This window comes from Papio anubis, chromosome 5 (assembly GCF_008728515.1).
Source record: "Papio anubis isolate 15944 chromosome 5, Panubis1.0, whole genome shotgun sequence".
Taxonomy (NCBI): Eukaryota; Metazoa; Chordata; class Mammalia; order Primates; family Cercopithecidae; genus Papio; species Papio anubis.
The window spans coordinates 87,273,837-87,300,012 of record NC_044980.1 but is presented as its reverse complement, the minus strand read 5'-3'; the positions used below and the strand labels follow the sequence as shown (position 1 = coordinate 87,300,012).

Genomic DNA, 26,176 nt, shown 5'->3' with positions numbered 1-26,176 from the left:
AGGGTGTTTTTAAAAAAATCTACTCAAACTTACCTGAGTCCAAAAAAAGAAAATGTAACCCTTCTTCGACATAAAAAGCCCATAGACATAAAAAGCACAAGCACAAAAACACCCAAGGAAACAAAATTCAGTCCAAAGACCTCATATAAGTAGAGATCACATAGTACTTATCATCCAAACAGGGACACCTCTGAAAGGGAAATAGGGAGCTACTGATTATAGCAGGATAACAGGTGTAAACAGGGACTGTACTCTGTAACTGGGACTTACGGTCATCTGAATTCTAAGACTAATCTGGGCAGGAAAACTGTTTGGGATTTACGCCACTAGCCCACCAGAAAGCCCTCATCCAAGTCTTGAAGCTTAGCAAGAGGTGCAAATATTTTGATGATGAGGGTTATATAAACCATAAACCCAGAGGATCTTGTTCAGGGGTTCACTGTGGCTTGGAGTAGAGCAGGATGAACTCTCAGGTCCTAATTACCCTGACTGAGAAGAGACCAGTAGAAACTCTGACCACACAGTGAAGGAGTGCATACGGCAGTGACATTTATCCACAGCAACTTCAGAAGTCGGTCTTATGAAAGGTAAAGGATTGGTCCACAGAGATAGAGGAGAAACAAACCAGGCATTATTCTACTCCCTACATTTATCTTGCAATTTCTAGGAAACACCTTTTCTCCCAAGGTTTTAGTTCTATAGTCACGCAGTTTGCACAAACCCCCTAAAAATTATTGCCATATAGCTTCCTATTGCCTTCCCCTCTGGGGAATACTGCAGTATTCTTATAAGGAAAAGGAAGAATGGGTTGTGCATTTTCATTATTCATTGGACGCAAAAAATTCATTGTGTAAAGGTTGTTTTAGAAGTGCAAAATAGCTAAATGAGAAATCATGTTATTGCTAGGAAATTTCATTTATTTCCTTGGTTGTAATAATGATTGTGGTGTATAGTTGCTTCTGTAAATAATTACAGTGATGCTATTGCACATTTACTTTCAGGTATCACTTTCATTTTAAAATTAATCTCAAAATATAGTGTTCATTCAATTATGCCTCTCTTAGCAAACAAACTCTACTCTGAGCTCTGAACTACCCAGTATTGAAGCTACCTTTTTAAAATGGGAGGACCAATGAACATGCGTATGCAGAAGTGCCTGGATCTTCACAAAGTAACTTCTAGAAATTATACTTCAGGTAGACTGTGCCCCTTCTGTGTATAGTTGCCAGTGCACGGGGTGAAAGGAAAGCAGAATTGGTGCACTGGCCCCCAGGAGAAAAGCAGTATCTGAGGAAACATTGAAATAATTACAAAATATGTGTATAAAAGAGGCATGGTGATAGTTACAGGAGAAGGGAAAGAGAAGGAAAGGAAGAGAGAAATCGCTCTTAGATGATTATAAAATATATCTTATTTACCTGGGAGAGTTAAAGTGTATTGGCTATGCTTTTTAAAAACGGGTCTTAATTACCCTTGAGGCCAGAATTCCATATGAGATAAATATGTTTTTAGATAGTTTTCTAAAATATGTATAATTTACTCAAGGAAAAAAGGACTGTGTCCTCTGGAGCCAATCCAGCCTCACAGGTAAATACAAATTTAAGTAGATTCCTAAGAAGCACATTATGAACAGTGGCTGATGGAGTGGAATGTCTGTGAAGAAGCTGGGAAGGTCCGTCAGTTAAGTACATAATAAAAATGTATTGGAAAAATACATCATTTCCTCAGTGGACTATAATTGGCTATGCATAGTAAAAAGTCTTATTTTCAAAAATGTATTCTGCATCCACAGAGTTTTAAATCTCAATAACCACGTAATTTTTAAAAGTCAGAATGCTAAGCAATATTAGTGAGAGTGGCAGAAGAACCACATGGTGGATGTCATTCTGCAATTTACAACTCCTTGACATCTTCTTTTTCTTCTTCTTTTAAAGCAGACTTCATCCGAAGCCATAGGTAAAAAGTTAAAGATGACGGAGGATCAAAATTCAGCTTTTTTTACTAAAAGGTTTGATCAATCTTTTCAGAAGTGCCAAAGTACGTTTAACTTTAAAAGCATATCCTTTATTATCCAGGTAGAAATTTCGGTTATAAACAAACAAGACAGACAGATGTGAAGGTCTATAGTAACACAATTACCTAGCCCTGCCATTTACACCTTTCCCCATCCCATGGATTTTGACCTTTCCCTTGTCTACCATCTCACCGTTCTCCCAGCCCATCCATTCAGTTCTGGCTTCACTTGTCTCCTTCCCTTGCAACCTACAGGGATGTTGTTGTACCTGTCTTTATGTTCTTTCTGTATTATCCTGTGTTTATACAACTTATTCTGGGCTGCCGAGCTGTGGACTGCCCGTTTTGGCGACCACACATTCCTGGTGTGTCACGCAGTCCCAGGTGGGCCTTCACAGTGACTTGGGCATTTGTCCATTTGGCTCATGCTGACTGGCTGTCAGAGTCCTCCCACTTTCTCCAGAGCCTCCCATCCTAACATTCATACTCATAGCAGGTGACCATTTCTTCGCCTTTCCTGAGAGAGCTGAGGCCACACGTGCTTCTTCAACACCTATGCTCCTCACCCGGAGCATCCTCAGGGAGCTTCTTCCCTGACCCCTTCCCTTCTGCCACTGCCATCACTTCTGAGTGATCCTCCCCTCTTCCAGCTCTGGATTCCTCCTTCCCCACCGATTCCTTCTAAAATAGTGAGTGAACTCTCTAGTATTAATACTAAAATGAGCCCCACGGTCCTGCCAACTCCTTAAGTTCCCATTTCCTCTCTTCCCCCACCTTCAGAATCAAACCAGCTAACAAACCAGAGTTCGTACCAGCTGCCTCTGGTTTGTCTTCTGCGTTCTGCTCTCACCACACTAGGGAAACTCTGAGGACCAAGACCACGACTCATGTAATCAGCAATGTTCGTGACTGTTTTCTTTAGTGTTCATCTTCCATGACCATTTGACATACTTCATTCTAGCAATGTGTTTCTTAAAACATGTGGTTTCCATGCTCGGGATCCTTCGGATTCCCCTCCTATCACTCTGAAGACTCCTTTTCAGCATATGTTCTGTTCTTCATCCTCTCGTTGCCCTTTAAATATATGCATTCTCCACAGAACTGTCCTCAACCCTCTTCCTCTCACACTCAACTTCCTCTGCTTCTCTAATTACTTTGTATCACTAATGGGTAACTCAAATTTAAAAGTCTCTGCTATAACCTCTTCTTTGAACTCCAGATTTCTATTTCTACCATCTTTGATGTCCTGGTGACATTTCAAACTCAACATGTTTGAACCAGAAGTAATTTTTTCCCCTCTAAAATCTATCCTTACTCAGACCTTCTGTTCCATTTAACAACATGACAATTTTCCTGGGCACCCATGGCTGACACTGATGCTGCTAATGATTATAACAATAACAATATTATTACTCCTATTAGACTTAGGAAATTCTGACAACAGCCAGACCTTGTTCTAAGCTTCACTAAATACATAGTCATTTAATCCCTACAACCCTATGAGGTAGCAACAATTATTAACCCCACTTTACAGATGTGGAAACTGAGGGATAGAGGTAAGATTTCTTGCCCAACATCACATAGCAGCCTGGTTCCAGAATCCATACTCATAACCACTATGCTCTATTACCTCGAGAAATCTTCATTGATTGTTGGCAGCAATTGTAAGATGTGTTATAGCTGACAGTAGCTAGAAGGTGGCTAATTTGAGGTCGGGGGGATTTGGAGTTAGGTGGTGGTTATGGGAATGGAAAGGAGAGCGACTGACAGGAGACAGTGGAGCTCTATGAGGACAGGAACTGCACTCAATGAAGTGTCATCTATAACATTATGGGCACTGGCTGGGTCTCAGGGTCTGCTGAATGGGGAATAAGAATGAATTACACACATAGAAAGCAGAAACTCCCTTTTTCTACCATTCTAGCAATTCTGGTTACTTATGGGAGGTATAAATATCAGAGGGGAGATGACAAAGATGTTGGCAAAATGAGATCCTTTGACAGCCAGTTTTCTTTTGCTAAAGAATACCCAGCACACAACTATGGCTACTTGGAGTGATTATGAGACTCTGATGCCTGAATTGCTATATTTTATTCATATGTATCCTTCTATTCTTTCAATATTCAATCAAATGTTTACTTTCTGTATAGGATTGTGCATGTTATGTATTAAAATACTCAGTTCTGATTACTAGAATTTATAACATTTTTTGTGGAAATAAGGTATGTGAAAGCTAAATAAGATCATGAATAAATAATACCTCAGTGTCATAGGGCAACATGGCATGCTGTTTTAAAGTATAGAGTTTGGAGTCTATATAGAACTGGGTTCTAATTTCAGCCTTTGTGACTTTGGACGAGTTGCTTTGTCCTCATCTGTAAAATGCGAGTGACAGAACCTACCTAATAGAGTTGTCATGAAGAAGAAATGAGATAATGCACATCAAGTCCTCAGCATAGTGCCGAGCAAATAATTCCACACCCATGGGCGCACACACACACACACAACTGAGTATTAATCTATGTTCTGAAGGGGAGTTCCTATTGGCTGAAGAGTTTATTGGGTGGCAGGAGGCAGATTTCAGCTGAGTCTTAAAAAATGGATGGGTCTTAGATAAACGGAAAGAACATTTCATATAGATACCAAGGCAGACCTCAACAGAGGCTACAAGGAAGGTGCAAAGTAAGAAATATCCCAACAGCAAAGTCAGTAGAATTTTGATTACAAATTACAGAGAGAATCGTCAAAGATGATTTGAGTTTTTATGTCTTCATGATTAAAATAATTGTGCTACTGGTAGAAATCCATTAGCCATGAAAGGAAGTTAGTTTTAGAGGAAGAATACAGGTTTGGAGTGAAATATATAGGTTGTGATGGGACAATTTGAAATGTCCAACAGGATGGAAAGAGACAAGAGACTTAAGACGAAAGGCAGAAATGGAGATTTCTAGCTCCTTGAGGAGTTAGGTCTCGTTTCTCTTTAAATCCCTCAGAGTGGCTAGCATAGCGCTTTGAACATTCCACATGCACAATGCTTGTTGCATGGATGGATGAATAAGTGAATAAAAGTAAAGATTTTGGAGTTCTCTCCACAGAGGAGGTAGTTAAAACTGTGGACATAGATTAGTATCCAAGGAAGAACAAAACAGAGAGGTACCCAAACATTAGAGACACAAGAAAACTGAAGTGTTAGAGTAAAACAACAACATGAGTGCACAGGGAAACAGAAGGGGATATCAAATGGTGGTCAAGGGAGTCTTGGGAAACAGGCACTGCCAAGGAGGAGGATCAAGTGAAGTGATTAATGTCTTCAGGAAACAAGTTTAGTAAGGTGTTATAGATGGAGGCCTCAAAAGAAAAAATATGAGATCGAACAGAAGTGGGGAGTAAATGGAGGCAAGAGATGTATGTCTGAGATTAATGGCGACTGAAGGAAAAGAAAACGCACTACAATCTTTTCTAAAAATGTGTCACTATATGATACACAGACTAGACATTTGTCATAGGTACTCAAATATTAAGTGCACATATGCATATGTGAATAAATGAATGGATTGAATGAATAATTCATATTTGATATGAGAAAAGTACTATATCTTGATTTCTTGTTTCTTAATTAGAAAATCCCTCACTGGATGTGGTGGCACATGCCTGTAGTCCTAGCTACTTGGAAGGATCACTTAAATCCAAGGGTTCAAGGCTGCAGTGAGCTATGATAGAACCACTGCACTCCAGCCTGGGGGATAGGGCGAGATCCCATCTCTTAAAAAGGAGAGAGAGAAAAAATAAAAACAAAGAAAATTCCACCTTCATTTCTGGGCTATGGGTATGTAAATAGATGCTAAAGCACCTGTAGGTAACAAAGTCAATAAACTCTTATAAGACAAAAACTGATTTCTTTTTACCATATTATTCTTTTACCTGTGGTTATGGAAGCTATACAACTATGATTTAGATTGTAGGAAGGTGAATATTTATGAATAAATAAGAAATTATAATTTTTCATATCAACTGTTTAGTATAAGCTCCAACCCCTCCAAGTGACTCCCACCTGGCTAATTTTTTATTAAAACTATTTTCTATGTTTGGAAAATGCACAATTTTGTCATCATGGAGAAAAGTCTGTACAATATAATTATTATATAGAAAAACAAACATGACTTGTAGAATAGGAAAAAGCATCTGAAATCAGTAAGCATCTATTTAGTTTTCCTGATATACATTAAAAGAGATATTAAGAAAATATTTTAGCTATGGATTTGCCTTTTTTTTAATGCTATGAAATTCATGCTGAGTGGAGAAAACCTATGCTTGATACATTCAACTTATAGTACATTTTCAAGGTGAATTATTAAATTCTCAAAACCTGACCTTCTAATGAAGGCACTGATGCAAGCACAGAGTTGGCGAAGAAAACCACAAAGACATAAAAATGCATAGATATATGATCAACTAGGGACACCTTTTGATGGAATTATCACCAGATCTCTACAGACAAGGCATATCTATCAAACATGCCTACCATAAGCTTTGATTCCATTAATTCCCCGAGAAAAGACATCAGGTAGAGTTCTGGATGCCAGGTGTGTAAACATGAAGAGATTCTGATATTATGATATCTTTCATGTGGAAACCTGAACACAATCCCACCAGATGCAGAAGCTAGTTTCCACTGGGAATGCTACCTACCCTTTTACTACTGGTATCATTATTTAAACGTTTAATGTGGGAGAAACTGAAGGCCAAAAGAGAACACGTCTGCACTTAATTTCAAGTGACAGCTAATATAGTGCATTAAAAATGTAATACTATACATATGGTAGTTATATATAAATAGTAACATTAAAAGGGGTTACAACATCCCTACGACATCCTAAGTCTAAAACACTTAAAAAGCACATTTGCAGTACAACTTAAATTATTTTAATTGGTTTCAAGAAGACTTCAGATTAGTGATGGGCTTTGACTTTTTCTGATTATGAAAGAGTAATACAGATGAATGCTTTTTATGCAGCCTAATATCATTCCCAGGTAGACTAACACATAACCTCTGTTACTTAAATGCCATTATCAATGAAAGTTATTTTCACGTAAGTGTTTTATGTAAATTTTGTTTTCCTGAAGTCATTAGTTCTCCTAATAAATACACCTAATGCAAAATGTCTTTTTTTGTTCTTTCTTTGCATTCATTATCCAGAAACTTTTTCAAAGAGAAAAAAAAAAAGCAGAGTGACAGAGGTTGAATACTTAGCAACAATTTTACTGTTGAGGGTTTTTTTTTTTTTGTACGAAAAATAATCCAGTTATATTCTCTAGCTCAATTGCTTACAAATAACTTATCTGGAAAAAAAATCAAGTAAATCTGTCAGTTGTGGAAGTTTATTTTTCCATGTGTTATCTAGAGATAAGCCAGCCTTTAGTATTAGATTTCCACTGACATAATTGTGCATGAATTCTGATCTGATTTGATATTACATGGTACAAAAGGTGACACATTTTCTCTAATATACCCCATTAGAAATGGAAGAAATTGCCAAAGTATGAAATCTGAGGACCTTGATTCAGAAACTATATGACTTTGAGGTTAGCTCAATGGGAAAAAAAGAACTTGTTTGACTACTCCAGGCACTGAAGGTTGTGACAAGCAAACTACCCAGGGTAGCTATTCTGTTGGATAATCAATAAAATCTTACATTATCAGACTGCCACAGCTGTATATGTATTTATCATATTGCCTTCTATGTCTCCAAAATATTTAAGTGTGGAATCAAGAAGAGAATACAGATGCTGTCCCCTTCCCAAAGCATTGCTGATCAGGATACTTGGCCACGACTCCAGAACAAAGAAATAGCATTTATGCACATAATATGCCAAACATTGATTTTAACACCCACATATGCTACCTGGGTACAGCAGAGAAACATTAGCTCCAGGGATATAGGAAATGGCTCTTCACTGAGCTACCTACAGTCTCTACAACAAAATTTTTTTTTTTTTTTTTGAGGCAGTATCACTCTGTCACCCAGGCTGAGTGCAGTGGCACAATCATGGCTCACTTCAGCCCTGACCTCCCCAGGCTCAAGTGATCCTCCTGCCTCAGCCTCCCAAAAGCTGGGACTACAGGCATGTGCCATCATGCCAGACTAATTTTTATATTTTCCATAGAGACAGGGTCCCACTAATGTCACCCAGGCTGGTCTCCAACTCCTGGGCTGAAGCAATTATCTTGCCTCAGCTTCCCAAAGTGCTGGGATTACAGATGTGAGAGACTATGCCCAGCCCTACAACAAAAGTTTAGAGATATTAGTGATCTTCTAAATCCTATGATAAATGTCCTTGAACAAATCAATAAAATACCAAATATGAACTGTTGGCAATTTTAAATTGCATTTTCAAAATGTAGAAACTATTATGTTTTAAGAAGGAAATGTTTTTGCAACCTTCTTTTATCACTTGACTTTTTATATTTGGCAGACAGTCCCAGTAGGTCAAGTCTGGCTTCCAGAACACAGACTGTTGGCATTTGCATCTCCTTTATCAAAGGAGGACAATGAATGTCCATTACAATTTAGATTGGAATTTCCTACAGGATTCTTTGCAACTCCTTCCTGCCTCCCAACTAGCTTTGAGAGAGAGCTTAGCTAGAAGGTAAAATTTTTGGAATTCTTATCTACAAGCAAGTTAAAAGAATAATTAGGTAGTCCTCTCATATTTTAGTGGAGACATAGAAGATGACAATTCATTTTGTAAATCAAAAACAAAAATAAATATGCACAGGTTAATGAAATTTGAATCTACCTGACAATATGAAGGCACCTTGTTTGCGTAAATTTTGAGATAACTTAATCCAGTACTATGTGCTGATAAATCTTGGATAAAGAGAGACTCTTGGGAGGCAATAGGATCCATATTTCTTAATGCTACATGACAACTATTAGAAGCTTTTGGTCTTGGGAAATTGTGGTCAATTTTATTTTCTACAGATGGCCACACAGTATCTCTGATCCCATAGATTCTTATGCACTATGACCTTTGTAATCCCTATCAAGAGACAGAATTAAATTACCCATTCCTTAAATCTGGGCTGGTCTAATATCTTGCTTGACTACTAAGACAATGTGGCAAATGTGACATTCTGGGACTTCCAAGGCTAGGTCATCAGAAGTCTTGTAGCTTCCACTGGATCTTTTGAAATACTTGCCTTAGGATTCTCCCTTTCCAAACCCAGCTGCCATGGTATGAGAAGCCAGCAACAACCATCAGACCAAGCCACCTTGAATGTGCAGCCAAGTTGAGCCTTTTAGATGGCTGCAGTCCCAGGAGTCTGACTAGAACCATACGAGAGATTCAGGAAAGAAGTGCCCCAGTGAGCCCAGTCAACACAATAATGACAGAGAATGTTAAATTATTACTTCAGATCACTAAGTTTTCAGGAGTTTGTTATGCCAAAAATGGTGGGCTTTGGAGGCAGACAGACTAAAGTTTAAAGTCTGGTTGTTTCACTCTTTAATGACTTTTAATGAGTGACTTATGCCTCAGAGGTTTCTAGTCTTCTCATCTATAAAATAGTGACAGTAGTAGCGGCTTCTCAACTGATGCAAGTTCTTCCAGCATCTTATTGTCCTAATGACTGGTTGGTCAAAGCCAGAATAAGCATGGTTGCTATATGCCTTTCCCTCTGAACCAACTTGAGGCACTGAAAATATTTTACCATTTACATTTATCTTTCTTGTTTCCACATTGGATCTGTGCTTACTTATGAAAGCATACTGAATGGGTAAAAGATACTCTATATGAACCTGTGGCCATCATTTTTCCAAATGCTGTCAAGACTCAGTGCCTAGGGAAAAGATAGCCAGGCAGGCATATGCAACATTTTCTCTGTCCATTCTGAGCAGAATGGGCTGAGTACACAAGTTATATTCCAAGTGGCCTAAGTGTCATCTCTACATGGGTCAACAGGCTTTGCTAAAACATCTCTGGGAAGAAAAATTAAGAGGATTTGTTTTCTGATCTCAGTTTCTTCACCACCAGACAAGCTACTAATTCCTAGTCTTAGCTTCTTTCTCTGTGGCACTTTCTAGTCTCAACTACTTCCCGATTATCTGATTTTCAGTCTTAGTTACTTCTCCACTAGCCAGGTTAATCTTCCTGATACTGGAGCATGGGAATGATATTTCATGTGCCAATGTATAGAGTTATTGTGAATACTAAATAAGGTAAGAAGGGAAAGTACTTTGAAATATGTAAAGTGCTACACAAATATCTCAGCTAGACACATCATGGTCATCCACAACATTAAAATCTCCTTTACTCTCTTCAACAAAGTTTTTCAATAATCTATTAGATTTACTATTTTAAAATCTCTCAAATTTGTTTTTGTATTATCATTTTTACTGTTAAAGATGCCTTTATTTCTTGCCACAGCTACTGTAGAACATCCTAACATATTTCTTTACTTCAAGTCTCATTTCCTTCTTATTCCATTCTGTGTCCAGTTGTTAAAGTTCTCTTCTTAAAGCAAACATTTCATCATCACAATTCTCTCCTTTAAAATTGTCTATGATTCCTCATTACTTGAAGAATATAATTCAGACTCCTTAGATGATGTCCAAAGCCTTCACAATCTTAAATGTAGATTTCTAGTGTCATTTCCCTCGACTCTTCCTCCTGCACATAATGCTCCTATGATACTACATACTCCTTGATTTTATATACTAAACTTTCAGGTACATTCTCATTTATCCTTCAAGACCCAAATTAAATGTTAGTTCCTTTGTGGAACATTCACTGACAATTCTTTGAAGCTGGCTACCTTCCTGTTTTCTCACCAAAACTATTCATTACTTTATTATAACATTTTCCCATTGTATTATAATTATTGGCTTACCTAACCAAGGATCCCATCACACAATGACTCCTGGAAGGCTCATACTGTGTCATATTCATCTCTGTCTACCCAGTGACTTGTCTCTCAATATATGTTTATGGAACAAAAGTATCATTTTTCAATGAGAAGGACATAATAGCAAAACAGTTCAACCTTTATCTAAGGCTGAGCTTTAGGTAAGGAAGGGTAGCACTGTGAACTTAGAAAAAAGTATTTTAAAACTTTCTGAGACTTTGATTACTGCTATACAAAATTCATGTTTTATGTCAAATTATACTATTAAGACATCGATTTACACAGAGGGATATGAAATAAGATGCTGTATTTATCAGCCTAGATTAAGTTATGTTGCAGTCACAAAGACCCCCAAAATCATAGAGCCTTATAATCAAGATTTGTTTTTTTTTGTTTACACTACATGTCTATATGGGTTGGTTCCATGTCACCTTCATTCCAGGACTCAGGCTAAAGGAGTAGCTTCTCTGTGGATAGTGCCAGCCTTGTTGCAGAAGCAAAAGAGAGATGGCAGAGCCAAGGATGACTCTTAAACCTTTTGCTTGGATGTGGCCTGTGTCACCCAAAGCAAGTCACATGGACAAGTCTGTTATCAGTATGCAGGGATGTATATCCATAATACAGTCTGCCACAGATGCCATCAAAGGTAAAAAGGCAGGTGACATTGTCACTATGTTAACAACTCTATAATAGTTACACATTGATAAGAACCTAATTGATAAGAGCCCACCCTGCTAACATGACTATAATCCATGCATCCTTGTTTATTATGAATCTAGATTAAGTTGGAAATTTTCAACGAAAAAACAATAGTACCACCAAAAGAAAGTCATTTCACCTATAAAGACACATATAGACTGAAAGTGAAGGGATGAAAAAAGATATTCCACACGAATAGAAACTAAGATTGAGCTGGAGTAGCTATACTTACATCTGATAAAACAGACTTTAAGTCAAAAACTGTAAAAGGAGACAAAGAAGGTCATTATATAATGATAAAGGGATCAATTCAGCAAGATCAACAACTATAATTATATATGCACATAACACTGTAGTACCAAGACTAATAAAATATTAGATCTAAAAGGAGATAGAGACTCCAACACAAAAATAATTGGGGACTTCAATAGCCTACTGTCAGCACTGGATAGATGACCTGGACCCCCACCCCCAACACAAAAAAAATCAAACAGACATTGGATTTAAACTAACTTTAGACCAAATGGACCTAACAGACCTTTATAGAACATTTAATCCAACAGCTGCAGAATACACATTCTTCTCATCAGCACATGGGACATTCTTCAGGATAGACCATATGTTAGGCCACAAAACAACTCTCAACAGATTTCAAAAGATTTGAAACCATATGAAGTATCTTCTCAGGCCACAATGAAATAAAACTAGAAATCAATAAGAAGAGGACTTTGGGAACTGTATAAATATACGGAAATGAAACAACATGCCCCTAAACAACCATTGGGTCAATGAAGTCATTAAAAAGAAAATAAAAGATTTCTTATAACAGATAAAAACAGAAACACAACATGCCAAAACCTATGGAATACAGCAAAAGCAGTGCTAACAGGGACATTTATAGAAATAAATGCCAATATCCAAAAAGTAGAAAGATTTCAAATAACTAATTTAATGATGTACCTCAAGGAACTAGAACAGCAAAAACAAACCAAACCCAAAATTAGTAGAAGGAAAGAAGTAATAAAGATCAGAGCAGAACTAAACAAAATAGACTGAGTGTGGTGGCTCACGCCTGTAATCTCAGCATTTTGGGAGGGCGAGGTGGGTGGATCACCTGAAGTCAGGAGTTTGAGACCAGCCTGGCTAACATGGTGAAACCATGTCTCTACTAAAAAATACAAAAATTAGCCAGGCGTGGTGGCGTGTGCCTGTAATCCTACTACTCAGGAAGCTGAAGCAGAAGAATCACTTGAACGCAAGGAGGTGGAAGTTGCTGTGAGCTGAGATCACACTACTGTACTCCAGCCTGGGCAACAAGAGGGAAACTCCATCTCAAAAAAGAAGATAAAAGAACGAAACAAAATAGAGACTAAAAAATTACAAAGGATAAACAAAATAAAATACTTTTTTTTTTTTGAAAAGATAAAATCAAGTCAACAAGACTAGCCGAGGGGGAAAAAAAAAGACTCAAATAAATCAGAATTGAAAAAAGACATTATAATCGATACCACAGAAATACAAAGGATTATTAGAAACTACTATAGACAAGTATATACTAACAAATTAGAAAACCTAGAAGAGGCCTGGTGCGGTGGCTCATGCTTATAATCCCAGCACTTTGAGAGACCGAGGAGGGCAGATCGCCTGAGGTCAGGAGTTCAAGATCAGCCCGGCCAACATGGCAAAATCCCGTTTGTAATAAAAGTACAAAAAAATTAGCTGGGCTTGGTGGCAGGCATCTGTAATCCCAGCAATTCAGGAAGCTGAGACAGGAGAATCGCTTGAACTCAGGAGGTGGAGGTTGCAGTGAGATGAGATCATGCTGCTGCACTCTAGCATGGGTGAGAAGAGCAAAACTCCATCTCAAAAAAAAAAAAAAAAAAGAAAAAAAAGAAAAAAAAAAAAAAAGGCAAACCTAGAGGAAAATTCCTGGATACATACAACCTACCAAGATTGAACCCAGAAGAAATAGAAAACCTGAATAGGCCAATGAGAAATAGTGAGATAGAGTCAGTAATAAAATATCTCCAAACAAAGAAGACCCCAAACTGGATGGCTTTACTGGTTAATTATGGCAATTTATGAATAACAATTCTTTCGAACTGTTTCAAACAATTAAAGAGGATGGACTTCTTCCTAACTCATTCTATGAGGCCACCATTACCCAGATACCCAAACCAGACAAGGACACAATAAAAAAACAAAATTACATGCCAATATCCCTGATGAACATAGATGCAAAAATCCTCAACAAAAATACTAGCCAAGTAAATCCAACAGTACATCAAAAAGATAATATACCATGATCAAGTCGGATTTATCTGAGAGATGCAAGGATTGTTCAACATAGGCAAATCAATAAATGTGATACATCACATTAACAGAATGGACAAAATCATATCATAATCTCAATAGACACAGAACAAGCATTTGATAAAATTCAACATCCCTTTATGATACAAACTCTCCACAAATTAGGTGTGGAAGGAAATATCTCATGGTAATAAAGGCTCTATATGGCAAACCCACAGCTAATACATGGAATGGAGAAAACCTGAAAGCCTTTCCTCTAAGAACTGGAACAAGACAATGATACCCCTGTTCACCACTCTTTTTCAACATAGTACTGAAAGTCCTAGCTAGAGCAATCATGCAAGAGAAAGAAAGAAAAGGCATCCAAATTGGAAAAAAAAAAAAAGGAAGTCAAATTATCCCTCTTTGCAGATGACATGATCTTATATATAGAAAAACCTAAAGACACCACAAAAAACCGCTTAGAAGATAAACAAATTCAATATAATTGTAGGATGCAAAATCAACATACAAAAATCAGTGGCATTTTTATACACCAGTAATGAACTAGCTGAAATAGAAATCAAGACAGCAATTCCATTTACACTAGCTAAAAAAAAAAAAAAAATACCTAGGAATAAATTTAACCAAGGATGTAAAGGACCTCTACAAGGAAAACTAAAAAATATAAATGAAAGAAATTGAAGAGGACACAAATGGAAAGGGATCCCATGCCCATGGATTGGAAGAATATTGTTAAAATGACTATACTACACAAAGCAGTCTACAGATTCAATGCAATCTCTATCAAAATACCAATAACATTCTTCTGAGAAATAGAAAAAACAATCCTAAAATTTGTATGCAACTATAAAAGACCCTAATAGCCAAAGCAATCCAGTGCAAAAAGAACACAGCTGAAGACATCACAATCCTTGACTTCAAAATACGCTATAAAGCTTTAATAACAAAAGCAATACGGTATTGGTATTAAAACAGACACAACAACTAACAGGCCAGAATAGAGAGCCCAGAAATATATCCACATTTGTACAGCCTACTGATTTTCAACAAAGGTATGAAGAGCATAAATTGGGGAAAGGACACTCTTCAATAAATGGGGGTGGGAAAACTGGATATCCATATGCAGAAGAATAAAACTAGACCCCTATATATCACCATATACAAAAATCAACTCAAAATGGATTAAAGACTTAAATGTTAAGATGTAAAACTATAAAACTACTAGAAGAAAACATAGGAGAAATACATCAGGATATTGGTCTAGGCAAAGTTCTATGGCTAATACTTCAAAAGCACAGGCAGCAGAAACAAAAATTGACAAACAGGACTGTATTAAACTAAACAGCTTCTGCACGGCAAAGGAAACAATAAAAATGAAGAAACAGCTGTCTTTTGCAACTATTTATCCAACAAGAGACTCATAATCAGAATATACAAATAAATAACTAAAAAAAAACCAAATAATTAAAAAGTGGGCTAAGGATATGAATAGACATTTCTCAAAAGAAGACATACAAATAGCCGACAGACATATGAAAAAGATTGCTCAATATCACTAATTACTGGAGAAATGCAAACAAAACTACAATGAAATATCATTCCACCCAGTTAACATGGTCATTATCAAAAAGACAAAAAATAATGGATGTAGTCAAAGATGCAGAAAAAAGGGAACTCTTATGCATAATTGGTGGGAATGTGAATTAGTAGAGCCATTATGGAAATCAATGTGGAGGTTTCTCAAAAAACTTAAAATAGAACTAGCATATGACCCAGCAATCCCATTACTGAATGTTTACCCAAAGGAAAGGAAATCAGTATATTAAAGGGATTTCTGAATCCCCATATCCATTGGAGAACTATTCACAATAGACAGGATAATAGGATCAATCCAAGTATCCATCAACATTTTAATGAATAAAGCAAATGTGGTACATATACCCAATGGAATGCTATTTGGCCATAAAAAGCAATGTGGGTGGGACTTGAGGTCCTTATGTTAAATGAAATAAGCCAGACACAGAAAGAAAAATATCACATATTCTCGCTCATCTGTGGGAGCTAAAAATTTTGATCTCATGGAAGTAAAGAGTAGAATAATAGTAACTAGAGGCTGGGAAGAGGGTGGGGTGAAGAGAGATTGGTTAATGGAAACAAACATACAGTTAGAAGGACTAAGCCCTAGTGTTCAATAGCACAGTAGGGTGACTATAGTTAAGAATTTATATTTCAAAATAACTAGAAGATTTGAAATATTCAACACTCAAAGAAGTGATAATTTTTAAGATGATATATATCTCAAATACCCTGATTTGATCATACATTAAAATATCACTTCTAATCCACAAATAGGTATAATTATTATATATCAATAAAAAAATTGAAAAAAAACAGTAGCCCCATGAGGTTTTCATACCTATTAGCTTTATATTAATTGTGGAGTATGATAGAACACAAAAATTATAGAACTCTTGTGTGGCAAGATTCTAACCAATAGAAGCATAGAACCAATAAAATTGAAGGAATACCTCAGACTGCCTATTCTGAAAATTTATTAGATTTCGTGGATCTTTTTCTTTATATAAAAACAGGTTGATTTTTAAACTCTGGGACTTACTTGATTTTGGATTTGCCCCAAGAAAAAAAAAGACTTGTATTGAAACTTTTAAAATAAATGAACTGTATCACCAAGAAAGATAACTCAGATGCCACTGGATATAGTTCAGTGAAGCCACACATTTCTTGAAGTTGTGCCCTCACTGACATCAAATGATGTCAACTCTACAGATTTTCTGACATTTCTTTAATATTTACCTTTTTGTATATAACTTAATGAAAGTAGGTACCTCTATTTGTGTAGCCAACTCCTGTTGGCAAGTTCTTAAAATCAAAGAATTCCTACCTCGTGAATTTCTTTTAGAATCTGCAGAGTCAATGTCTTTAAAATGGTGAAGAATTTCTTTGCCAAACAAAGTTTCAGGCGGAATAAAAATCTTGGCACCCTGGGTTCAGATGGAGCATCTGTGATGCTTGGCAACACATCTGGTTCTGCTGCTTTGGTGAAGAAACATGCTTCTCATCTCAACATGCAGTGGTGTCAGCCGTGTCAACGACTCTGCCAGCGATCCTGAAAAAATCGTGTCTATTTCTACGAATGTTGTCAACCTCCCGAGAGCCAGGGCTGACACACTGCTATTTCGAGAGTTTTTGTCAAGAAAGGGGAATAGAAGAGGAAATTCACTGCTGCAATACAGAAGTTAACTAGCTTTCCAGAGGACTTGTCTTGAAACATTTGATTGACTTTCAAATGAAAGTTCTTTTTTGAGGAAAAGAAAATCCAACTATCAGAATAACCCAACAGGAAAGAGTCCATTCATAGTTTGCTTTCCTTGATGGACATTCTTACCAAATTATCTATGTAAATCTTTTCATTTAAATTATTTTAGCCCAACTGCCACTCTGGAGGGAATGTCAGAGACAGATATCTACCTAAACATTCCAAGACTGGAGAAGTGCTTCTGCAAAGTGGAACAAGGTGTAACAAAGCTTGACAGGTAGAAACCCACCACCAGCTGGAATCACTAGATAACTCTTTGAAAGCTAATTCTGTTTCCAATGACTTTAACATAGAGGCATGAGTACATAATTATTTTTTTAAAATGTGATGAAGCATTAATGATGCAGAGTTTTCAAAAGATTATCGCAACACAATATGAATTCGACAAGGATTTTGGAGAACTCCAGGATTCCTCACTGTGCATAATCCTCATCTAATAAAGCCACAGCAGCTCCCATTTTGTTACTGTTTTCTTTTGCCAAGTCTGTTTCTAGCACTTATTGCCATAAAACTGAAAAGTCATAGTCAAATGGACATCAAAGATAACAAGCCCATTGCTGCATCAAAACTACTTCATAATATCACAATCAAGTCAAACACCACCCTTCTTGTAGAAGCTTGCTTTGGAATTGAATGAAACATTATTTTTTCCTTGTAAAATTTGTATTTATCTCAGGTGTTTGAGGAAACAGGCATTAAGTTCAAGAGAACAGTGGTGAGGGCAACAAAGATGACTTTATAAAGATACTTTATAGTCTCTGTAAAATAATTCAATTTCCATGGCAAAAAAAAAAAAAAAAAGCACATGAAAAAGTTTGTTTGTGTATATGAGAGTGTGTGTGTGTGTGTGTGTGTGTGTGTGTTTTGTGTCCTCTTCTGGGGAGAAAGTGTAAATCTTCAGATTCTCAGAGTCTGTGATTTAAATAAGACTTAAATTCACTGTCCTTTCAGGGGCAAAACATTTTAAGGAATGAAATAAATGTTGAGAAGCAGTAAAATTCTTCATCTGAAAAATGAAGTAAACCATAAATTGCTTCTCTATTCACCAACTAATATAGACTTCTAAACCAGAAAGTATACAACTGCATTACAAATGGGCAATAACCCACTCTCATTATTGAACAAACTTCTAAAATCAAAATTAAGAAATTTGGATAAAAGTATTTGCTTTGTTAGATACTGTTTTCAGTTTTCATATTATATGAAAAAATGTGTAGCTGTATTTACATAGACCAGTGGGATGAAGTTAATAAGGACAAAGGAGGAACTCAGATCTAGTGCTCTGAAATACAGTATTGTTTGGAGAAGTATAGGAAATGCAGGTGGCAGTTACCTGTATTAGTTTCCTATTGCTGCTGTAACGTGTTACTGTAAACCTAGGTGCTTAGAAATCACAAATGATAGGTCAGAAGTCTGAAATGAGTCTCACTGGGCTAAAAGTCAAGATGTGGACAGGGCTGCATTTCTTGTTCAAGGCTCTAGGGGAGAATCCTTTTCCTTGCCATTTCTAGCTTCTAGAGACATTTTCTTGGCTTCCCCCTTCCTCCATCTTCAAAGCCAGCAACAGCAGTTCCCACCCCCTACCAGTTAGTTTGTGTTTTACTGATACTGTGCACCCTGTACTTTTTCCCAGTGGTTACCAGCTGTTCATTCTTGGTTATTTTTTGGTCTTTAGGTCCTTCTCATACTTGATGAGCCTGCGGGGTTCAGGTACATGCTTTCTTGGGCTGCAGATCTAACAGCTTGTACTTCTTGCCCTTATAGAACATCCTGTGGTTCTCTGAGCCTGGTTAATGACAGTGAGAACAAGGGGGGTGGATTGAGGACCCTGTACCACCTGTCACACTGTCAATGTGCAGCTGGGAGAGCTCTACCTTTAGGTGGTCCAGCTGTCTCAGAAGCTCTTCCTTCTTGCCATGAAGGTCCTGAGGCTTGATCTTGGCCATGGCTTCACATGCAGCTGCCAGCTGCCATCTGCTCTGATGGCCTCTCCACTTGCGATTACATTAGGCCCAATCAGACAAACCAGGACAATCTCCCTATTTTAAGGTAGGATGATTAGCACCCTTCATCCTATCTGCTGCCTTAATTCCTCTTTGTCATGTAACATGACATCTCCACAGGTTCCAGCGATTAAGTCATGGGCATTTTTGATGTTATTCTGCCTACTACACACTCCCTTAGTTGAAACTGTAGGAAAGGATTGGATGTGTAGGAAAATAGTGAAGAGAAGCAGAAACCTAGAGATCCTAGAAATAAACAGTCTCTAGCTGGGGTGAAAGGTATATTCCCTTACTGAATTACCCTAAAGACTTAAAGATCATGTCTGAGTTAACTTGCATCTGTACTTTGACAATCCCCCTTCTCCCAGAGAACCTAGTCATAAGGTAGGGTAAGGATGCCAAATTTGGGCTCATAAAAGTTGAGTGTTAGGTCTGGCTCTTCCACTTGTCTATATCTTTTAGCAATTCACTTAAGTTTGGCTGAACCACAGTCTCCTCATTTTAAATTAAGGGGGCGGTTGAACTAGATTATTTCTTGGGTACCCTCCAGTTGTACTGTTGCTATGATTCTAGATGACGTAGATAGTGTTTCTGCGGACTCAAGGTGAGTGGACTATCAGCTCAATGGGTGTTTAAGCACCAATAGGTTCCCAAAGGAGAAATGTATCCTTCCCTGATTTTTAATCTTATTATTTGCTCTTCTCCCTTGCCTGTCCAACCATCCCTCACCCCAGATCAGAATAGATAAGCAAATGGGATATATTATACTGTAACTGTAAAATATACCTCAGTTTATACCCCTGGTATGAAATGTTCCTATAATCTTTGAAAGAATATGATTTGGGAGGCTAGTTTTCCTAATTTGTTTACTGTAGCATAGGTAGGTTCCAATCTTGCAATAAATACATCCAAGGAACACAAGGATTGTTCTTGCTCTAGAGCATGGGTGGGTCTATGTGGTTTTGATAGGCAGAATTCTAAGATAGCTGCCAAGATTCATACCTTCCAGTAGATATATCATGATAGTCTCCCTCCCCTTGAATGCGGGAGTGGGTTTTGTAATATGATGGTGTATTAGTCTGTTCTCATGCTGCTAATAAAGACATATCCAAGACTGGGTAATTTATAAAGGAAAGAGGTTTAATTGACTCACAATTCCACATGGCTGGGGAGGACTCATAATCATGGCGTAAGGCAAGAAGGAGTAAAGTCACATCTTACATGGTGGCAGGCAAGAGCAAGTGTGTGCAGGGGAACACCCCCTTATAAACTATCAGATCTCATGAGACTTATTCACTATCATGAGAACAGCACAGGAAAGATCCACCCCATGACTCAATTACCTTCCACCAGGTCCCTCCCATGACACATGAGAAATATGGGAGCTACAATTCAAGACATTATTTGTGTAGGGACACAGCCAAATCATATCAGATGAAATATGTGGTCCCGTGACCAGGTTACATTCTATGGCACAATTGCCTTTAAGAAAAACAGATTATCTTTGATGGGCCTGGCCTAATCAGGTGAGGCCTTAAAAGGAACTTGTCTCTTCCTGAAGAGATTTGAAGTATGGAGAGACTCAACCCAACAGATTCTCCATTGATAGATTTAAAGATGGAGGAAGCCATGGAAAATGGCAACTAGTATCAGATAGCCACCAAAAAAACAAGGACCTCAGTCCTCCAATTATAAAAAACTGAATTCTATCAATACCCTGAATGAGTTTGGACATGAATTCTTCTCCAAAGCCTTCAGGTGAGAACTCAGTCTGACTGATACCTTGAACATGACACCCTGAGCAGAGAACCCAACTGAGCTGTGCTGGACTTCTGATCTACTGAACCGAGAGCTAAAAAGTGAGTGTTGTTTTGAGCCTCTACATGGGTGGCAATTTGTTATGCAGCAATAGCAAACAAATAAACGAAAACAATGCTATTCCAGTTAAATGTGGCTTGAAAATTTTAAAAGGAAGTGTTTTCCTTGTGCCTCCTTTCTTCTTGCCTTTCTCCAAAGCCTTAATCTTTTTCCCCACTGTGCCGTTATTTCATTGAATATAACTAGAAAATGCCATTTTGTTGGATTAAAATCTTCTCTCATATCACATCACATATCATTCCCCTAACCCCTCATAGTTCATTTGAGATGCCAGAGATGCCCAAATCTTGGGTATGTTATATACATGTTTTAGGGCTGGAGAATTGAACCAGAAAACACAGAGTTCAAGAATTAAAGAAAAGAATCTGTTTATTTTGAACTAACTCAGGTATGTTTTATTTGTTACATTTAGTTCTCTTGAAACACAGTAACCTTGACATAATGGCTGAAGAAAAAGAAGCAATGTAAGCATAAATGGCTGAATATTTTAATATCTTTTATCAATAAACATTACTAGAATGCCATGCATTTGAATCCATGCTTTTTCTGAGGAAAACCTGCATTTTATCTTCTGCTTCCTGATATCGCAGCTGGATCTTATTACAAGGGTAGGATACACCATGGGAAGCATGCCTAAACTTTTTAAACTACAAAAGGAAAGCTGATCTTCATTAATTAGATGTCTAGATTATACAGAGTGACCACTGTATTATTATCTATAACATGGTGAAAAACACTATTATATGGCTTGTTGATAGCTCCACCTAGGTAATTTAGCTAAGCCTTATTTGCTAAGATATTCTATTAACCACAAAGGCAGGATTTGGTGTCAGGTCAAAAAATCAGATCAAACTGTGACTTTGTGGTTGATGGTTCAGAGAATGCTGTACAACAAAGGGGATTGAGAACGCAGTATGATGTCTAACATTTAATTCAGGAAAAATGTCATCTCCAGCACGGCTTAACAGAGTGCTACTACATAATGCAGATAAGTGAAAATATTAACAAGTCAATGATTCATTACGAAGACTCACCATGTAAAACCCGTATTCTCTGCCTTTGTGAAAACCATGGAATTGGATTAAAAGAGAAGCCACCTAATTTTAGATTTAAGCAAATGTGAGCAATGGGTTTGAGAATGAAGGGTAAGTCTGTGGATCACAAACCCTCACCTGAATAATGATTAGCTCTTTTAATAAGAAACAACATTATATATATATTTTAAAGCTGTAATCTGGAAGAACTTCAAAATCTGGGAATCCAGGTAAATCATGATTTAGCTTTTACCAACTTTAACCAAAGTCTTCCCTGGTGCTACAGTCAGTACGAAAGAAAAGCTATTACAAAGCTATTATGTTAATTACAATTTTGTCTGCTTCAGCTTCATATACCTGTGTCTTTGTCATGTATATAATTATGCAAAGGGAAAACACCCTCAGCTCAAATGAAATAAAAGATTTCAGTTTATGCCCACACGGACCTTGTCAAGTAGCCAATGACTTGCCCTTTCATTGTGAGTGACTAATATCAATGCTGGCTCTAAAGAAAGACACTTTTCATAATCGCCCAACAATCTGCTAAGTGAAAACATGTGGATAGGCTTAGGGACAGCCTGCCAGGGGTCTTGGTGGAATGGAAAACAGGTGCTCTCATTCTGTGCCATGTAATACCCCATTTACCCCCAAGTCCAAAGGTTATAGGACTAATAGCTGCCTTGTGGTAATCAGGGAAAGCCAAGACACTGGCCCTGGTGAAACATCTGGGACATATTTTACATACTTCCAACATATGCTTCAGGTTCAATTAAAGTGAGGCTTTGGCACATTTATTAATCTTTTTTACTTTTATCCTATAAGAGGACCCACTGACCTGACCCTACTATTATACCATATGAGAAAACAGAAATAATGAGAGCTAGAGGTCAGTACCTGCTCGTATGGCAAAGAACACATTTGTTTTCTCATGAAATTCCATTACCCATGACTCTATACACAAACTTTAAATAAAGGAACCAACGAATTTTTCAAAGTAGGAAATTACCCTTCTTCCACTCAGACGCACTGATAGCCAAGACTTAACATTTACCGCTGTGAGAGCCAGTCGAGATGGAAGATGGAACCTTGCAGGATCCTTTCATATTTCCATTTCTTATAGGAAAAACTATATTTCAAGACGTCCACAAGATTCTTCCCTCTATTATTCAAGCACTTAAAAGTCTATTGTAAATTATTACATTTGAGATTTTATTCAGATATGATTTTTATGCTATCAATTGCATTATGAGTAAAAAAGAAAAACCTCCTTTATCGCTCGGATAAAAGGGTTGGATTTATGAAAATCAGCTCACAATCCTTTCACATGGAAAACACACTGCTTGTCGGCATCCTGTACAGAAGAATACAGTTGAATTCACACTGTAATTTAAGCACTCACTTTCAATCAACTTTGGTAACTAGATCTGAAAATGTGTTAGAAGCAGGGTGTCAATTTCAGACTACCAAATACTAGATTACAATAGATGTTACTCCAGAGATTTGGTGTTGTTTCCCCCGGGCATGTTCCACTTGACATCTATGTTTTGGTGAGCTGGTTAACCAGGTGTGTCTACTTCCCATACTTAACATCTTCTCCATTAAAAATGCCCATAAAAAGGGGAGAGATTAGAAGTACAGAACATCAACAAACTGACTAAAAACATAGGTTGACTTCAAGCAGGGACATTAAGTACTAGACTTCACTAAGGGTTTCCATTTATTAACATTTCTGGGGAAACGCCTGCTGCTGGGATGGATCTTTATGGTGGCTTTAATAATAAAGCAGCAACAAGCAAGAGAAAATGGCCATAAATGGATGGCAGCTCAGTGTTTATCAGCAGAGAAATGATGATTCAGAGCTGGCATGTTGAGTTAAAATACAAGCACTCTACAGCTCTACAACTGACCTTAGCAATAAATCATATCATTTACTGCCAGAAGTGTATGCTCATGTTATTTAACATTAAAAACAAGCACATATGTGTTTTTGCAGGAAGGAGATTTTGTTAGTTTATGTTTGATGATGTTGCTAATGACTAAATGATGTACAGAAGAAAAATTTCACATAAAAACTCTGTCGATTTAAAAATGTTTGAAATAGTGTTAGAAGGGAGAAAGTGTGTGTGTGTGTGTGTGTGTGTGTGTGTGTGTGTCTGTTTTCCTTCAAGCATTGAATATTAGGAAAAAAATCATGTGGAGAGTTAACGAATCACTGAATTTTTTGACATTTCTCATGCATGCTTCCAACACACAATTATTTTATTTTTGGAGACATGGCCTTCAGTGGCACACAAATTCTTACATTGGGATATAACTGTACATCTTTACTGGAATCAAAGGTCAAGGGCATAAATTAAAATATACTGTTTTCCTCCTTTCTTCAAAAAAAAAAAAAAAAAAATTCACTGCTTTACCACAACATAAATCAGATTCTGGTGAAGGTCAAAAATCTGGTTTTACATGCCAAACAATGTGGAAATCACGAACGATTTTTTGTCCTCTGCCTCTCGATCTCAACCTAGGACTTTTTAGATTTTAGGTCTGGAAATGCCCAGAGATGATGATGTAGCAGCATCACTATCCTCCTTGCCATAGAAAACGGTAGTTCCAACCCCAGCCACTGCTGCAGTGGTGCAAGATCATTCTAATTCCTACCTCTTGTTGTCCCCTCTCCCTAGGGGACAACCAATCCAAGCAGTCCCAGAAACTGGCTGTTATTTACTGTGGTCACCATCCCCAAATCAACCAGCGATTGAATATAAGCCTCTCTGAATGGGCTTTCCTGATGGAGAAACCACGTGGCCATTCCAAACCTCAGCAAGGGCAATGAGCACTGGGGTTATTTAAATGTCCTCTGGAGCACTCTGCACATTCATGTCCTTTTGCTGAGCAATTGTTCAAAAATTACAGATGACAATATCCATGTTCAACTCATGCAGGCTATGTTTTCACTCCCCTGTTCCCCCAAAGCATGGCTCGATTTGTAATACTCAAGATAGGACAAATTTTTGCCCTTCAACAACAGTCGTCACTGCTGTTATCTTCATGAGAGCTATCAAGTTCCAGACAAGCTGAATTATTTTTTTTTGTTCCTGGCAGAAAAATATTTGACCCAGCTCTGGACAAAAGCGAAGAGGATTTATAGCCTTCTCTCCCTCTTTGCAACATGCAGTGGCATTGTTAGGATGATAAACAGCACTGTCCAATTTTCTGGACTCAAACACTTCAACTCCTTTTTTAACTGTCTGTGAAAACAGTGTCATGTCTACATTTCCCCATCCCCAGGTACCCAAGTGCTGGGAAAGATAATTACCTTGTCATCTTTGTCATCTTCTTCTTCCTCGTCCTCTAGCATGTCCTCCACTACCTGCAGACAGAAACAGAAGTCATTTTCTGTGCTCTTAAAGGAGAGAATTTTGTTCTGTCATTTTGAACCTTTTGGAAATGAAAACTTTATTAACATTTGAAACGGGCACACTGAGAAGGGATATTCAACCTAGAGATAGTGATTAGGAAAACGCTCTGCCTTTCATTGATTAAAACCAGGGAACCGAATCCCAGTTAGGGGAACTGGATTCATGTGAAATGTTTTGTGACAACCTCAAGAATTTGAAATATGCATAAGGTAAACCAACATTAATTTGCAGGATGCTTTAAATCAGGAAATTTCCCTTCTACCGATTCTGCTGTCTGTATTAATCAGGTACTTGAAATTTAGAACTAGATAACTAGGCATGAAACAGCTCTGCTATTTCTAATTTACTTTTCACCAAATTCTACAATTAAAAAACCATGTCTGTTAATTGATTCATGCTGGTGGTCTATGGCATAAAACTAACAATATATTTTTATGGCTCAAATTTTAATTCTTATGTATAAATGTCAAGTCTTGCCTCTCTTACTTTTTGATTTTGTGGATTACCCAAAACTCTCATTTTAATTCTCTGTGATTTTACACAAGATTATGAGAATGCATATTATAAAATGAAAA

The 26,176-nt window shown here is 37.3% G+C and overlaps 1 protein-coding gene across 1 annotated transcript in view; it reads right to left on the bottom strand.

The window, feature by feature from the left end:
• LOC116268621 (multiple C2 and transmembrane domain-containing protein 1-like) overlaps positions 1-26,176 on the bottom strand; it is a 174,877-nt gene that overhangs the window by 49,893 nt on the left and 98,808 nt on the right. The window contains exon 9 of the mRNA XM_031666821.1: positions 25,499-25,552. Coding sequence (XP_031522681.1) covers positions 25,499-25,552 — 54 coding nt within the window. The remainder of the gene's footprint in view (positions 1-25,498; positions 25,553-26,176) is intronic.